The sequence below is a fragment of the Saccostrea cucullata genome, unplaced genomic scaffold (genome assembly GCF_032062105.1).
Source record: "Saccostrea cucullata isolate Sc308-1 unplaced genomic scaffold, CSIRO_AGI_Scuc_v1 ctg1209, whole genome shotgun sequence".
Classification (NCBI taxonomy): domain Eukaryota; kingdom Metazoa; phylum Mollusca; class Bivalvia; order Ostreida; family Ostreidae; genus Saccostrea; species Saccostrea cuccullata.
This window is the reverse complement of record NW_026918210.1, coordinates 85,659-103,637: the sequence shown is the minus strand read 5'-3', so window position 1 is coordinate 103,637 and position 17,979 is coordinate 85,659. Positions and strand designations below refer to the sequence as shown.

The following is a 17,979-nucleotide window of genomic DNA, read 5'->3' as shown; positions in this document are numbered from 1 at the left end:
GAAAGAATATAATGTTCTTAATTTAAAAATTTTATCTTTCCAACAGCTACAAGATTCAAAAGAGTAAAAGGCAAAAATGCTTTAACAATTTTTAAAAACATTAAGTTAAAACTATACAAAATATTGTCTATACTTTTCATGAGGTTAGCGAATATGCCAAAGTTTCTACATGTATAAAGAAATATCAGGGTCGAATCCTGATATTCGACTTCAGAGGCAGGAGTCTAAAGTTTTGTCACTAAGTCCAATGTAGGTGCAGGTCAAACACTCAGTTCTAATGATTTTAATAGTGAAATTGAGCCTTTTTATAAGCCTTTATTTATTTATTTATAATAGTTACACACTTTCCATCATGCATTTTTAGTATCATAAGGTATAATTAAAAAAAAGAGAGCAAATGCTCTCAACAGAAATGTTCCCATGCATTTTGCTCTTTAATGAGGTTTGATTTGAGTCCATTTAAATAATTCTAATATTTATAAGCTTCCCTGTCTCTATAATCATATACATATCCCCTTTCAACTCTAGGTGTGTTATAACAACCCTTTTCTCATTTTGGATATATACATTAGACAAATTTCCAATAAGAGAAAATATTAAAACTGTGAATCTTTAGATTTTTTTTAAAATGAAAAACTGATGACAGATCTGTATCGTGGAAATATATGATAACACCAAAGATACATGAGAAAAGCGGATTCAAGTAAATTTTCTACCAATTCTCTTGCTCTACTCCTCACTAAATTTTTAACGGCAGTGAAGGAGAGTTTAACAGAAGTGAAGGAGAAACTGTGCAACAATGTATTCCAGAAGTGGGTGTTAATCAGATGTAGATATTTCAAAATTCCAAGGAACTTTTGAAAAATTTGAAATCACAACAGAAAGCAACATGATGAGCAAAAGCAACATCATAAGAAAATTAGACTTTTCAACTTTATATACAACCATTCCTTACGATGAATTAAAGTCCAAGGTTTTTGATATCATTGACAACTGTTTTTTTTTCAATAAAACTGAAACTCGTTGATTAACTTAACTTGTCATTAGTCATTTGCAAAATTAAATAATTAAAACATTCTGATTGCACACAGAAGTACTCTGAAGTTGATATTAAAAATAGTTGATAAACGTGATGACTTTAACTTTTCTATCGTCTACTTCCCTTACATATAAATTAAAGTTCAGGGATTTTGATCTCACCAGAGACATAATAAATTATTATGTCTCTGATCTCATAGACAAATTTTTTTTCCCATAAAAATTAAACTTCTAAATATTTCTGTACTGACTGAACTCACGAGCATACTTTTAATTTGATATTAAAAAGAAAATTCAGGAATTGTTCTTGATTGACAATATTTATGTAGTTTTTAAAGATAAGTTTTTCTAACAATTTTTAGGTATTCCCAAAGGTACTAAATCCCCCCTTTTTTTTGCAGTTTTCGGTTATTCATTTGATGTACTAGAAAAAAGACATTCATAGTAACCTAACAACAAAGGTTTATCATAAACGCGATAACTTCAATTTTTCAATCGTCAACTTACGTTTACTTACATGAATTCAGCAATATACCCTTATCGCCTGCTTATGTGGTTTATGTCTCTCGGTTGATTCGTTATGCAAGAGCATGTTTCCCATATTTTGTTTCTTACAGATAATTCACAATTAATATCTCTAAAGCTTAAAAAATATAAGGAATAAAAATTAATAAAAAATTATATTTCATTAGATACTATCCTGGATTTGTGTAATCACCACAATTGAAGCAGCTTCTCTTGGAGAATTTTGTAATGGCACCATGATATGTGACTATACTGGAGGACTGTGTATTGCCTCGAACTGTGGATGTGACACAGGGTATGGGGAATATAATGGAGAGTGCAAATCAAGTATGTCTAGCTTAATTAAGATCAAGACACATATGTATTAAAGATGTGTATCTATGTAACAGTTAAATATTACGTGCACATGATGCAGGCTAGGTCACTGTCAATTTGAATTTTATCACAATGTTAGTATTACTGTGTACATATATTTTACTTGCACAAGTAAAAATAAGGTTGTTTCCATTTCTTCGTAAAATTGGCAATATTAAAGTTTAAATGAAACAAAGAAACACCATATCACAATTGCCAAAGCTACAAGGTTTGGTGTTTCATTGGATGTTAAAGATACAAAAGTTGTTACTGAATAATTTTGTTAATACAGTACAAAGACATTAAGATTTCTTGCTCAAAACGTTCATTTAGCATCTGTTTTATAAAGCCTTGCCAACGAAAAATTTTAAATTAAATCTACACAGGGAAAAGTGGCTCACATGATATTCATGCTTATCTTTTCATTTTAAAATTATATTGAAAATTGTAACAATTAATGGGTTTGTGTATTCCAATTATGCAAGTCGGCCTTTGAGGATCTGTGATTGGCTGAAGCAAATCACATGACCTAAAACAAAGCTATATACGCGAGCGCAGCTAAGCTGTGATGTTCCTTTAAGTCCGATTGCCAGACGGATGAAGACGCACATTTAGGCGATATGTTAGTTGGATGGGTGGCCTAGTACTACTGAGGCTCGCCACAATTATTTGGCAGTACTAGGTGGATTGCCTATTAGCGAAGGCTGTCACAATAAATTAGTAGTATTGGTGTGTGACTAACCATTTAGAGGCCGACCATAGAGGGAAGTCAACCCTCAAAGGTTTGCCTGGTAACCTTTTTAGTGTAAGTCTCTGATAGCATTGGATGACTGTACGTCCTGAATAAGGACAATTCAGTATCCTCTGTTGTCAGAGACTGACCATTAGTAGTAGGTTAATATCGTGACAGACTCTACGAGCCTGAATAAGGCCGGAATTAAAAATATCTTTGTTTCCCCTAACCCGACCCTAAATTCTCAAGTTGGGTTGGTAGGTAGGTAAACAATTTTATTTTCTGACAGCAGCTTTGAAAATACATTCTAAAATTTAATGGAAAATTACCCTTACAAATAAGAAAAGTACAAAAGAAAGCGATTTGTGACCAAAATGCTAATTAAGTATCGTACACATGCCCTTTACAAGCAGAATTCATGATTAATTAATTCACAACTGTTATCTAATTGAATTTTTGAAATATCTCATGCAATTACATTTATATAGATTGAATAAAATAGACAAGATTCTCAAATACGCAAAGACCAGACATACGAGTATATATTTTTTCAAACCTTCCATCAGCCTTCAGAGCTTATAGACGATCAATGTACTTTTTTGAGGGCCATGAGATTTGCAGTGGTTCTGGAGCATTTTGCTTTGGAGTTAAGAAGTAAGTGGCTAATTTTAAATCAAAAGTTCAAATCCCAATGAGTAACGTTGAAAACGGTCCTTCAAAGGGGACCATAAAACTTATGTTAGTGTCGCAGAAGATGCTGGCTCAAAAAAGATCCCCCACTGCTTAATGGCAAAAAGTGCTGAGTACGTCTGGATTTGGAGCAATTGGGAAATGTTTAAATGTCGTCCGAACAAATCTCGAAGGGATTCAATCTTCGAGGGCCTAATTAAAGAAAAATACACTGGACGTCTCAGGAAGCTGAATCATGATTTCAAAAGAAATTGGAAAGAGTATGTTAACAATATTTAATTGAAAGAATCTACAAATGATAAAAATGCTATATACAATGTCATAGTCACGAAGTTTAATCACTAAATAAAGGCATGAAGAAAGGACATCTGAATTATATTTATCAGGATGAATATGCAGACATATTTACTACAACTCCTATGGTACAGTAATGACATATACGAGTAGTAAACATAGGAACATAGATGAACTGGTTATTAGATCAAAACTCAAATTAAATAAAATGCAGTGAAATTGAATGATGTTTTAACTAGGTGGGCCCTCATCTACTCTTGAAGCGGGCCTTACCATGTATTACGTACCTTAAATTCACGGACAGGTTTGTTTGTTTGTTGTTTAATGTCCCTTTCGAAAGTATATGCACTCACATGGAGACGCCAAGACACCTCCAAAACACTTAAAATTAGTCATGGTAAATTTTATTATCGAATTGTTTCAAGAGTGAAGAATTCCAATTAGCTAAAAGCATAAGATTGAGACGTTGCCATTGTTTTATTAAGAGCTAATGCCCTGTAATCAAATCTGGACGTCATTTTGTATCCAACAAATGCCTGAAAATCACAGTAGAACAATGTCGGCCGTTCTGATAAAAACTAAATTTGATGAAATTATAATACAATTTTACAAATGTGTTACATTTGAATGTGTGTGGGTGGACTCAGGCTAATAATGCATTAAGATCTGAAATAATAAAACATTTAAACTGTGATATTATTAGTCTAAATGAAACTCACTTATTAGACAAAGATGTTATTGACTTGAAAGACTATGGATATATATGGATAGGTTTTAATCGTACACAAACTCATATCCAGGCCCCGAAGGGATCGGGCGGTGTCGGCATTTTAACTAAATCCAGCTTGTACAAAACTTACAATGTTGAAATAATTGACCAATCATACGAGGGAATATTGGGTGTGAAATATTCAAATAAAGTCACAGACTTCACGTTCATTGTGTATTCTTTGTATTTGCTCCCTGAGAACTCGCCCTGGGGTCGCAACGCCTCATCCTTTTTCTCGCATCTTTTGACACAAGTATATCTGCACTGTGAAGCCGATGCTATTATTTTATGTGGGGATTTGAACGCTCGTATTGGAAATACCCAAGAAACTAATGACTGTTTCGATAAGATTCCTTCTCGTCAATCTATTGATAAAACTCAAAATCAACATGGTAAATCACTTTTAGAATTCTTAAACGATAGTCGATGTTGTATTTTGAATGGTCGTTTTGGTGACGAATCTAAGGAATGTACGTTTTATTCAACCCGTGGACACTCAGTTGTAGACTATATCTGCATTCCGCATGAAAACTTCTCACTGTGTCAGAATTTCCAAATTATGAAGTGCAATGACGTAGTCGAAAAATACAATCTTGTTAACTTTTTGGGAGAAAGGAGTAAAGTTCCGGACCATAATGCATTACTTTTTGATTTGAAAGTTTATTCAGAATTAACTTCTGGAAATGAACGAAATGAACAAAGCAAAAAAACGATTTAATTTTAGACGAATCCCTACCGACTTCATGAGGTCACCTACTGTACTTACAGCAATAAACTCTTTAATCGAACAGATCGAGCGTTGTCGTGAAACCCAAAACCAAGTTGACAATATATACAGAGAATTCCGAGATATTTTGTCTCGTGAGATGTCGGAGAAAATTCCTATACACGACTGTTCAAAATATACGAGGAAACGTCTCCGTCCGTACAAGCCTTACTGGAATGACAAACTGACGGAATTATGGAGGCACATGCGAGAAATGGAAAAAAAAGTTTTTAAAGTGTGACCCAACAAAAAGGCGGTTAAAACAAACACATAGACAAGGCTACAAAGAATCACAAAATGCTCTGGATAAGCGAATTCGTTTTTATGAAAGAAAACACAAAAAAGATTTGGCCTTAAATATTGAATCAGTGTGTTCAAATAATCCGAAACAATTCTGGGATCAAATTAAAAAACTGGGTCCTCAACGTAAAATAAAGTATCCGAGTGAATGTTATAACGTTGAAGGGGAGGTTACTTCTAATATCGACACATTGAAATATACTTGGGAAGAGGAGTTTCGTCATTTATATAACCATGAAAATGATGACAAATTTGACGATGATCTTAAACCCAACGCTGTAAAGCATAAAGAACACATGGAACGTAATATGCTCGATCCTCTTTACGTACAGAACGCCTATCTCAACAGCCAAATTACAGAGGATGAAGTTCAAAAAGTTGTAATGAAATCTAAATCAGGAAAATCGTGTGGTATACACGAGCTTCCGTATGAGGTACTTAAGTCGGACACAGTTATAAAAATTCTCCATAAGATGTTTATGTTGTACTTTGATACAGGAATTATTCCTTCAATATGGCGTAAAGCAATAATTTGTCCGTTACTAAAGGACCCATCCTCAGACCCTCTGCTTCCACTGAATTATAGAGGAATAAGCCTTCTCTCTGTTGTAACTAAAATTTACAGCTCTATTCTGAACAAAAGGCTGGTGACTTTAATTGACGATAACGATCTTTTAGTCGATGAGCAAAACGTATTCCGGTGTGAAAGATCTTGCTTAGATCATGTATTCACCCTAAATAGTATAATCAAAAACAGAAATTCTACGTTTGTTACTTTTATTGATTTAAAAAAGTTGGAATACAGATTACTTATAAATGGAGTGGACGGGCATTTCTATCAAGCGGTGAAATCTTTATATCAGAAAACCGAGTCTTGTGTTCCTTTGGGTAACCATTACACCAACTGGTTTGGATGTACGTCAGGAGTTAGACAGGGAGGTAATCTCTCCCCAACGTTGTTCGCTCTGTTCATCAACGATCTCGCTATACAAGTAAAAAACTTAAACAATGGAATTGAATTTGGTGCCAACAAATTAAACATCCATTTATACGCAGATGATATAGCGTTGATTGCGCAGAACGAGGCTGACATGGACGCACTTCTTGAGGTTGTCTCCAACTGGTGCAAGAAATGGAGATTGTGTATAAACCCGACAAAACCCGTAAACCCGTAAAAAACAGCGAAAAAGAAGTGACCATTTATTTACCTTAGGAGAAGATCATATTGAGTATTCATCATCTTATAAGTATCTTGGTGTTTTGTTTGACGAATTTACCACATTTAAGAACAACTCAGATAATCTTGCAAAATCGGGCGGACGCGCACTAGGAGCTATTACAGTGTGTACATACAAAATACATTCGAATAAATCAATAGGATTCAAAACATATGAGTAAATGTATCTGAGCGGAGTCGCACCTATTTTGGATTATTGCAATGGAGTATGGGGTTACGACAAACATCACAATATTGAATCTGTACAACATCGTGCTTTGCGGTACTTTCTGGGTGTGCATAGATTTACGCCAATACTAGCAATTCAAGGAGAAGTTGGTTGGCTTCCTTCATCTTATCGACATCAGGTGAATATTATACGTCTTTGAAATCGACTCGTTACAATGCCGGACGACAGACTTACGAAAAAAATATTCTTGTGGGACCTGGAACAATCTTTATCAAACAACAGAAATTGGTCGCATACAGCCAAACTCCTATTCGAATCTCTTGATTTGTCTACTTATTTCCAAAATCAAATGGCCTGCAACTTAACCATAGTGGAAGAAAAACTTCGTCGTAAATATCTAAACGTATGGAAAGAAGATCTCCAAAACGTCCCAAAACTTAGAACTTACCGAGCCGTAAAATCTGATTTTCAAACCGAGAAATATGTAACAATGGATATCCCAAAGTGTCATCGTTCGATACTCGCTCAATTTAGATGCGGTGTGTTACCTATAAGAATAGAAACAGGACGGTATAAGGGGGAGGCTTTACCTGATAGACTCTGTACTCTATGTTCTTTAAATAGTGTAGAAGATGAATGCCACTTTTTGCTTCACTGTACATCATTTTCAAATCTTAGAGCAATCTTTTTTACCAGTATTGGATTTAACTCAACTTCATTCGATATCAATATGTCAGATTTAGATAAAATTAAATTTCTCTTAGTAAATTTCCCAAGGCAGATCGGAAAATTCATATACTCAGCATATACTTACAGACAGTCTATTATTTATAATAAACCTAGTGCGTAATATCTCTGTATCCTTATTGAATATTATATTGTTAAAGTGACATATAGACCCGATGGGCCGGGTGTTTAAATTCCTATTATATGTATATTTGTTGACAGCTGTTGTAATTGTATATAACACATGTCACTATAATAAATCATTTACTTACTTACTTACCTATATAAAACTTGGTTAACAATAAAAAAAATATTTGAATCATCTTATTTAAAAAATGTTTTCAGTCGGCGCGATTTAATTGGGTCGGTCGCGTTAGGGGAAACAAAGGAATTTTTTATTTTGGCCTAGGGCATAACTGGTGTCTGTCCGGTGCAATTATGAACCACATCTCTTTTTGTAAATATAAGGCCGACCTCCAATAGTAATTTTCCCTTAAGTAAGGGAAGGGCCATATTTGAATATATATTTGCAGGCTAATCATTTTAACCAATTATTTTTATGAAGAAAATTATTTATTGTAAATATCAATCTTTACCGAGATCCTGGAATCAACCAGGTACGATCCCTCAACAAAATCATGTAAAAATTATATATTTTTAAATACGAATTTCATGTGAAAAAAAAAATTTATATGATATTCACATAATTGTTTTAGAACTTTCATATGAAGTTTTTCTTTGAACAATATTTATGCGGTGTGCTCTTCATGTAAAATTCATATGAATGTTATGTCAAAATTGCTTGAAGTTTTCGTATAAATTTCAAATATTTTGTTTTCTGTCTCTACCTCATACTAAGGATTCACATGAAATTTCATATAAAATTTATGTGAGCCACTTTTGCCTGTGTATATAAACTCAAGCACGGTAACTCTATCACTTTTAAAAATCAAAATCATATGAGGAGGTACATGTATCAAAAAGTTCGTGGACTAGCGACATAAAAATACATCAATTAAGGTAAGAATATTCTCTCATTTCTGAGTAGATGAAATATTCAATGTATATTTGCTTATATCTCTGAAATATTTAGATTTAAGAGATTTAAAAGATCATTTTTTTTTCTTTTCTCATCACAATTGTACATCTTTAAATAGATATGGTAAACTGAGTCTAAAATCTAGCAGGAAGTATATTTTGGCGGAATATGGTGGCGTATGAAAATATTTTCTTTTCTGATTCTCAAAACTATTGTAAAAATAATGAATTTAGTCATAATTTTTACACAATCAGTGACTTGAAGGATTTTTCAAATGTTAGTTATATTAATGATATTGGGCTAAAGTTTTAAAATATATCAAATAAATATGATTTTTTAAACAAACTACAATTATATTAGCTTTTAGAAGCTGCCCATCTAACTATTTTCTTAGTAAATGGTCAAAACTTTTTTGTATCATTTTGTATCTCTATATGACTTCTTGACCATATGTGAAAATGTGAAAGTTTTAAATATAGGACACATATACATAAAAACTAATGTATCCTAAAAATTTAAGAAAAATAGAGAAAATTCGGATTAGTCAAAATCGATTTTGTAAACCCATTTGTGTCACTTTGGTAATATTATCTTATAGACCCTATATGGGAACATTTTTTATGCAAAAAGAAAAACATTTAATCTTTTGAAATAGAGGACCGTATTGCATGATTGAATGCATTTTTTTCATTCTTAATGTAAAAGGTTATGTCCTTGATGTGGCCTTGACTCTAATATAAAACGGTCAAAACTAAACTGATAGAACCACTTCATGATATTGTCTTCTTGATTCTATGAAAATTTCATTAAATTTTTAAATACAAGAAATACAGTTTTGTGATATCTAATAAGCATCATCTTTTCTATCTATATAATAAACCACAAATCCTAAATTTTATTTTTTAATAAATTAGTAATGCTCTTGTAAGCAATGGTACGTTCAGGCGGCGCAACCTCGAATACGACGTTTTTTCGAACTATGTGTAGCTGAGAAAATCTCTTTGATATGAACATTGGACATCTAAGATTCCCGTTATTTTGGGTGTATGTTGGGACACTACTGTTCCATAAAATATGTAATATTTTTATCTCATTCTGGAAATTCTATGAAAATTTATCGTAAATTTTTCATGTAGTGTCAAAACAAATCAGGCCTTGAAAATGACCTCAAAAGGGAAAATGGTAAGTCATATTTTTACGGAAGCATATTCAAGTTCATTCAAATCATGACCATATCAGGTAGGGTGGGAGCCGCAATGGACGATCAAAGTTTTAAGTAGGGGTAGAAGTATACGAGTATGGGAACAATCTTAAAGAAATACTCTTCTCTAGAAAAGAAAAGCTATGATTTTTCATTTTTATACGAGGGCTGTTCAATATATAATGTCCTCTGTGCTCAAAAATAAGCAAAAGACGCTTTTCAATGATTTAGTCTTTAATTGAGATATTCTCCTCGAGTTAAAACACATGTCCGTAACACTTTTATCCAATCTCTGACTGTTTTAGAACTCATTTTTGAGTATGGCCCTTAATTGTATACTGGATTATGGCACATCCTATGACTTTTTGGACTTTCTGGACTTTTTCTTTTTTCTGAAAGGTGTTTTTTTATGTTATCATGAGCATATGAAAATGAACCAAGTCAAAGAGTGACAGACCTGGCGAATATTATAGTGTGACAAAATATTCCCTTTCAGTTTGTCACCAAAACTCCTTTACTCTTCATGGCGTGTGGGTTTGGACACTTTCATGAGGATATCTAATGTAGTGAATTCTTGATTTTCGTTCCTTCCTCTCAAAATCCTTTCGGTTAATTTGCAAAAAAGATGCTTTCTTGGCTCCTCCAGAAATTAAACTACTAGTCCCTTCTCGAACAAAAAGACCACTAATATTTCAGAAAATGCCAAACAAAACTTTATCCTCTTGCAATTCTTTGCTCTTCTCAAACCTTGGCTGTTTCTGTCAAGAACATCTAATTGTAAAAATGTTTTGAGGATAATAAAGCAATGGATTCAAGTTTAGTTGTTTGAATTTCAGACAATGGTGGATAACTACAATGTCTGATTTTTAAAGATAATTGCTTATATATTCTTACCCGATGTCGTTTTCATTCATTTTTCAAACCATATGATGAACAGTGAGTACTTAACTTTTCTACTGTCAAACGTTTCTTTAAAATAATGTGACCGTTAACGCCCTTGGGCTTATTGTTTTAAGTTCAAGAGACATAATTAAGATAAAAACTATACAATGTTAACTTTGTTAGGGTAACTCTATACATCGATGCAAATTTTTTTTAAGACACTGTTTCACAAGATGACAGTTTAAGTATTTTGTGAAATTATTTGAATGTATAGATCAATTTGTTCATCTGTTACATGTATCATACTGCCAAAGTGGTTAAAGTGTTGGACTTGCCACTATGTCAACAAAAAATCCCAAATTCGAATCCCGCTAACGCTTTTGTTGATTTTTACTTGTTAAATTATTAAACCATACATGTACATGCAAATTTTTTAGCGAGTTCAATTATGCCATTTGAGGCTATTATTTTTCAAGGCCATTTTATTCCGAATCATTTGATAAAACTTACAAATCGCCTAAATTACGTCTTGCTTAAATATAGGTAATTTTTTTTAGTAAATCCCATAAATTGCATCTTGCTAAAATTTTCACTTATTCTTTAAATTGTTCTAATTTTTATTCAAAAATTGCTTATCTGAACTCACAATTTGAAAGTTAATAAATAGACATAGTTACATTTATTTTAAAACCTGTACGTCCAGTTTGTTTTGTTTCTTCTTTAAGCCTCATACATGTAGTAATTTGGGGATAATTTTGTCTTATTAACAGTTAAAAGCTTATTATACTGTCTTTTAAATAAAAAAAATATTACACTGATGCAAAAATTGCCGTTTTCAAATAAAAAAGGCGGTTGTAACTCTTCATACAATGATAAATCATCCTCTATTCTATCACAGACCTAAAGTCAATTTAGGTCTATGATTCTATAAAACAGATATTCTTCTGCATCTATTTTAAACAAGCAGAGATGGAAAAAGCAGGTTCAATTCATATTAATTTATTAGGAAATGAAAAAGCAATGGCAGATCTACGAAATAAAAAAAAAATTAAAATATACATACAATACCATATATTTCACATAGACTTTGAAATTTATACAGAGAAACAAAATACTTTTTCCTATTCACTCCAAAAAAAAATTACGTTTACTTAGCCCAAAATGTCATTTTCATAGTTTTAAAAAATGTTTCTTACAAAATTATGAAAAATACTTAACTTATAACTTAAACTTAATAAATAAATTACAAAAATTTAATACCAGTACACTAAGAAAGTTTACCTTTCAAAAGGTGACAACGGGCAGCTGGTAATACGTAAGAGTTAAATTTCCCGCACTGACAGGGATGGGGTCATGCAGAAAAACCGGTTAAACAAAGGGGTAAAAATTTACTGGCCAATGAAATTTTGTGAATAGAATTCATGAATGGAGACTACTACCAAATATGGCATAAAGTATATTATGGCTCATTAAGTTATTCATAAAAGTGAAAAAATAATTTAAATATGACTCTGCCAGACTATAATGTATCCAAAATTCAAATCTGAGTGGAATATGTATAACTTTTGCTGAGATAATGAACTGAAAGTCAATGATGATGTAATGACAAAATGAGAGAATAATATAATACCATATGCCCTTGCCAAAAGAAGAAATCTATGACTAAATACCAAAATGTCTGTTGAAGTCTGCATACTATTATATATTTTCGCTGAGTTTATTTTCACCCTATCACACTTTATAACAATTTTACCCCGTGTTAAATTCGCCCACAGTTTTTTTTTTTAAAATTATGCTGTATACTTTGAATTCACCCCTTTTTTAAATTCGACCGAACGAGGTTAAGGCGAAAATAAACAGGGGGCAAAAATTTCCCTGTATGCAGTAATTAATATACAAAATTCATATTTCTTTTCATAGGTTCTATCACAGTGTCCTTATCAGGGCCAATCAGCAGTGTTATGTATGGAACATCAACAAGTCTCCCAGCAAATATCACAACAAGTGTAGGTGTGACTGCAGTAGCTTGGCAGAAGGTCGGATCTGGTGGAAGTCTTACAGCCTTAACTGTAAACTCTACAAAGTACACACAGACAGGTGACCCGGGGTCTGGTACAGTCGTACTAACCATCAACAACCTCGATTACACTGATGAAGGCAGTTACCAGGTCCAAGTTAACAACAGTCTAGGGGAGACTAATACCAGTAACCAGGTGTCAGTGGATGTGGCTGGAGGTGACACAATTTTGATTTCAGACCCTGTATAAATGTGCATTAAATTTATCACTGTATGAAAATTAAATTATCATTTCAATAAAATAACTCTAGATTAACACATTCATGAAATGTTATAAAAATAAATGCTCTACAGGTCCCCCCAGCGTCAGTGTATCAGGACCTACCCAGTCTGATGGGAGTGTAACCATCGGATGTAATGCTACTGTAACATCTGATTCTCCAGCCATCACAGCTATAAAGTGGACAAAAGATGGAAGTGATATAGACATAGCTACCCCTAATGGTAAATACGCTGGAGGAACTGTAATAAGTCCATCTCTGATCATCAATACAGTAGACAGCGGTGACGCAGGAGTTTACCGTTGTGTGGCCACTAATCCTGCAGGATCCACTACAAGTGACAACAATGTGACTCTAGGTAAGTTATTATAGAATTAACAGTATGTAGCTTTTAGTTTTGGCTTACATTAACAAATGGATGGATTTTTATTCAATTTACTTTAAGAGCCTAGACTGTAAGCAGGCGATACCTTCTGATTTCCCACTTCCTAAAAGATGTTGAAAAGTTGCAGTTAAAATATAATATCTATTAATTTACCTTAAACAATAATCTTCGTTGTTGAAGTCTACATTTATACTTGAATAAAAAAAATTGACGTACGTGTACATGTATATATGCCATGGATTTTTTTTCTACTTAATTCTACATTTTGCCATATTAGTTTATTGTGTTGCAGTCAATATAACTATAGATTGTTAAAAATTATTTGCTCTGTGGAAATTTTCCATCTTGGAAGTTGAATACATTTGAGAAGTTTTATAATACAATATTTTTCTTTACCATAGTGTAATAGTATTATGAAAATATGTATGCACCAATAACAGAAAACATCAATTTACAAGTTAACTAAAGATGGCCAAGTTGTTTGATTGATTGATTGATTGTATATTGTTCAACGTACCTCTCGAGAATTTTTCACTCATATGGAGACGTCACCGTATACCGGTGACGGGCTTCAAAGAGCCATAGCGCATTTGATAGTCACTTTCGCCTACTCTAGTAGTGATTTTTTAAATACATTGTTTAACCAAAATTTTTGTTATACAATGTTAGTTTATACATGCCTTAAAGCAAATCACACAAAAATAATATTCAAATATTAGTAGTTCCCTCATATGATAGATATAAATATCGTTCACTTTATATGGAGAATATAGTAAATACTGAGGTACCCCCCTAAACAATGAGAAACTGTAGCTAAAGACCACCCTTAACCAGAGAAACAACTTCTGAAAAAAAATTATTTGGATATGACTGCAATTCATTACCTTTAGATAATTTTGGTTAAAGGTGGTCTTCATTTTGAAAATGTTGAAAATATGTATTTAATTTTTCTTCTAGAATTATTTCAAGATTCAACAATCTGTCTTAATTTTATCCATTGAACTAACATGACTTCGTGGCGTAGTGGTATGATTGCATGATTGAAGATGTAATGATCGTGAGTTCGAGTCTCACATGCAGTGCCTGTTTCTTATCTATGATTTTATTTTTTTTTTCTCTGTGCATTTTTCCTATGTTTTCTTTCATTATTTTTTTTATAATCATGTATAAATAATGTAAGGGATATATTATACAACATTACAGCTTGAAAGTATCTCGGGAAAAAACAGTCTTAATCTATTTTAATAACCCCAAGTCATAGTTGCTAACTTGTTTTATTTTTAAAATTTTCTAACAATCTTGTTTAGAATAAGAGTATTTAACAAGTAAAATTATTGTCATGTAACAAACTTGCAACTATGAAAATATAACACTCGTCCACAAATGATTACATACATGTAGTTTGATTTTAAATTGAAGAGATACCTGTATCTATAAATAGAAACAGGTGATTTCCATTGAAATACTTAAGTAGGCCGAGTCGTCGTTAAGGCAGTTATGGCTCTTTAGACCTTTACTCGGCACTCAGGGCCATTGAGCAGTGAGTGTTCTTTATCGTGCCAACGCCTACCGTGACACGGGACCTACGTTTTTAAGGTCATATCCGAAAGACCCGTGACTTTCACTTCTGATGCCGAGCGCTTGGCGAAGGAACAGTCACTACCTATTTTCAGGTAAAACTCAGTAAACTCAGGTACCTACTGCTATCCGCTTTCGTCCGTCGTCGTGCGTCGTGTGTCGTGCGTCGTGTGTTAACATTTGAACATTTTCAGCTTCTTCTCTGAAACCACCGAACCAATTTCAACCAATTTTGGCATACAGTATCTATGGGTGAAGGGGAACAAAAATTGTGAATTTCATAGTCCCTGCCCCCCCCCCCCCCGGGGCCTTGGGGATGGGGCCAAAACCACTAAAATTAGTGCACTATTTAAAAATCTTCTTCTTTACTCCTGGACACCAAGCAGTCAAACTGTTGGTATGATTGTAATCAGCATTTAGTCCTCTACCAAAATTGTGAAATTCATGGCCCCAGGGTCAGGGGTTCTAGTGCTAGGGTGGGGCTTTATTGATTATATAGTGAAAATGCATAAATTCTTTGAAAATCTTCTTCTCTGCTCCTGGGTATCAAATAAACAAACTAAGTACATAGTTATGATGAGCAAGAGTGCCTCTTTCAGATTTGTGAATTTTATGGCCTCAGGGCCATGGATTCTGGTGTAAGGGTGGGGCTCTATTGATTATAAAGAGAAAATGCATAAATTATTTGAAAATCTTCTTCTCTGCTCCTTGGTATCAAACAAACAAATGAAGTAATAGTTATGATGAGCAAGAGTGCCTCTTTCAGATTTGTGTATTTTTTGGCCCCAGGGGCAGGGATTCTGGTGTTAGGGTGCGGCTCTTTGATTATATAGTGAAAATGCATTAATTCTTTGAAAATTTTCTTTTCTGCTGCTGGGTATTGAATAAACTAATTACGTACATTGTTATGATGAGCAAGAGTGTCTCTTTCAAAATTGTGAATTTCCTGGCCCCAGGGTAAGTGGTTCTGGTGTTAGATTGGGGGCTCTATTGATTATAAAGTAAAAATGCATTAACCCTTAAAAATCTTCTTCTCTTTTTCCTGTGTATTAAATAAACTAACTAAGTACATTGTTATGATGAGCAAGAGTGGCTCTTTCAAAATTGTTAATTTTAAGGCCCCAGGATCAGGGGTTCAGTTCTGGTGTTGGGGGGGGGGGGGCTCTATTGATTACATAGTGAAAATGCATTAATTCTTTGAAAATCTTTTTCTCTGTTCTTGGCTGGGTAATAAAAAAAACTAACTTAGTACAATTGGTATGATGAGCAAGAGTGCCTCTTTCAAAATTGTGAATTTCCTGGCCCCAGGGTAAGGGGTTCTGGTGTTAGGGCGGGGCTCTATTGATTATATAGTGAAAATGCTTTAATTCTTTGAAAATCTTCTTTTCTGTCCCTGGGTAGCAAATAAACTAACTAAGTACATAGGTATGATGAGCAAGAATGGCACCTCAACCAAATTTCTGTTTTTTTATGTCCCCTGTATCAGGGGTTCTGCCATTTGCTTAAGGGGAGGGTCTTTTGATTATATAGTGAAAATAAATTAATTCTTTGAAAATCTTTTCCTTTGCTCCAGGGTATTAAATTATGCCAATTATCTAAGTTTATATATATTTATGATGAAAAAAGGCGCATCTATCAAAACGACGAATTTTATGCCCCCCCCCCTGGGTCAGGGGTAGGGGTACTTAGTCTGAAAATAAATTAATGCTTTGAAATCTTCTTTTTGGTATTAATCAACCATTTATGCTGAAATAAAATTTATGATAAAATTTCCAAAATTTTGAAATAAGTGGCCCCAGGTTTAGTGGTTCCTTTGGGGTGAGGTGCATAACTGGTGATAAAGTGGAAGTGCATTTTCTCTTTGTTACTCTGATCTACTTCTGGGTATTAAGTATAACTAGAGTAAGCATGCTAAGTGTATAATTATGATAAGCAATACTGCCTCTTTCAAAATTATGAATTTTATAGCCTCTGGTTTAAAACACGAAATAAATTCAATTGTCAAAAGTTGTTACATGATCCTCATGTAATCTATAAGACCCATGGACCTCTTGTTACGTCTTAGGTTTGACGCGGCGCCGGGAACGAGAACGGTCCAAGTTGTTTGATAATTCTGTTTCATTCTTTGTTGAATGATACCTTGTATATTGATATGAACAGAATAAAATTATAATATTAATTTTCAAGAAGAGAAATCTGACTTTGATAAACATTTATTTCATAGATACTAGTATTGTATGCAAATAATTTAATTAAAAGTGCATTCTCCTTTTCTAGCTCCTCCCTCTGATGTCGTAGTCACAGGTACCACATCTGTTGTTCATAATTCCACAGCGACATTCAATGGTTCCTACACCTCAGTGCTGCCATCTGTGACCATCAAATGGCAGAAACTAGTGACGGATAATAATTATGAGGACATTAACATTAGTTCATTAGATGGTAAATATGCAGGGAGCAACATTACTGGAACCAGCCCTAAACTCGTGATCAATTCGGTAAAATTTACCGACGGGACATTGTATAGGATGGTGGTCAGTAATGGAGTGGGATCTGCCTCCAGTGACCCAGTCGCATTGGCTGTAACTGGAGGTGAGTTACTATAATATTCCGTTTGTACCATCTTAATGAAGTTAATTGATGCATAAAAACTTCTCCAAACAGGCTATTTTAAAAACTTTTCTTTTTATGGGATCCAGTTAGCATTGTTTTCTCTGTAAGGCTGTGTTATAATTGAATTTTAGGAACTTGGGTTTAATCCTGTAAGTGGTACCCAATATGTGGCCCATGGACCTAACGTTTATGATATTGTTGTAGAACTGTATTCTCTAATGTTTTCATTTCAAATTTCATTTTTAAAATAATATATTGTGAGTGGTTAAGAAGTTATATTGACCAGTAATAAACCTTTTCTTGTTCAGTTATCTGCACTGGATGAATCGTACAATCATGGTGATTAAAATATTACTGGGTATCCATATCCACTATAAAACGT

At 33.4% G+C, this 17,979-nt stretch overlaps 1 protein-coding gene across 1 annotated transcript in view; it reads left to right on the top strand.

The window, feature by feature from the left end:
• The first annotated feature begins 1,757 nt into the window (after positions 1-1,757).
• Positions 1,758-17,979, top strand: part of LOC134259333 (phosphatidylinositol phosphatase PTPRQ-like) — a 35,117-nt gene continuing 18,895 nt past the window's right edge. The window contains 4 exon segments of the mRNA XM_062741928.1: positions 1,758-1,890; positions 12,644-12,958; positions 13,095-13,379; positions 17,262-17,576. Coding sequence (XP_062597912.1) covers positions 1,800-1,890; positions 12,644-12,958; positions 13,095-13,379; positions 17,262-17,576 — 1,006 coding nt within the window. The 5' untranslated portion in view covers positions 1,758-1,799.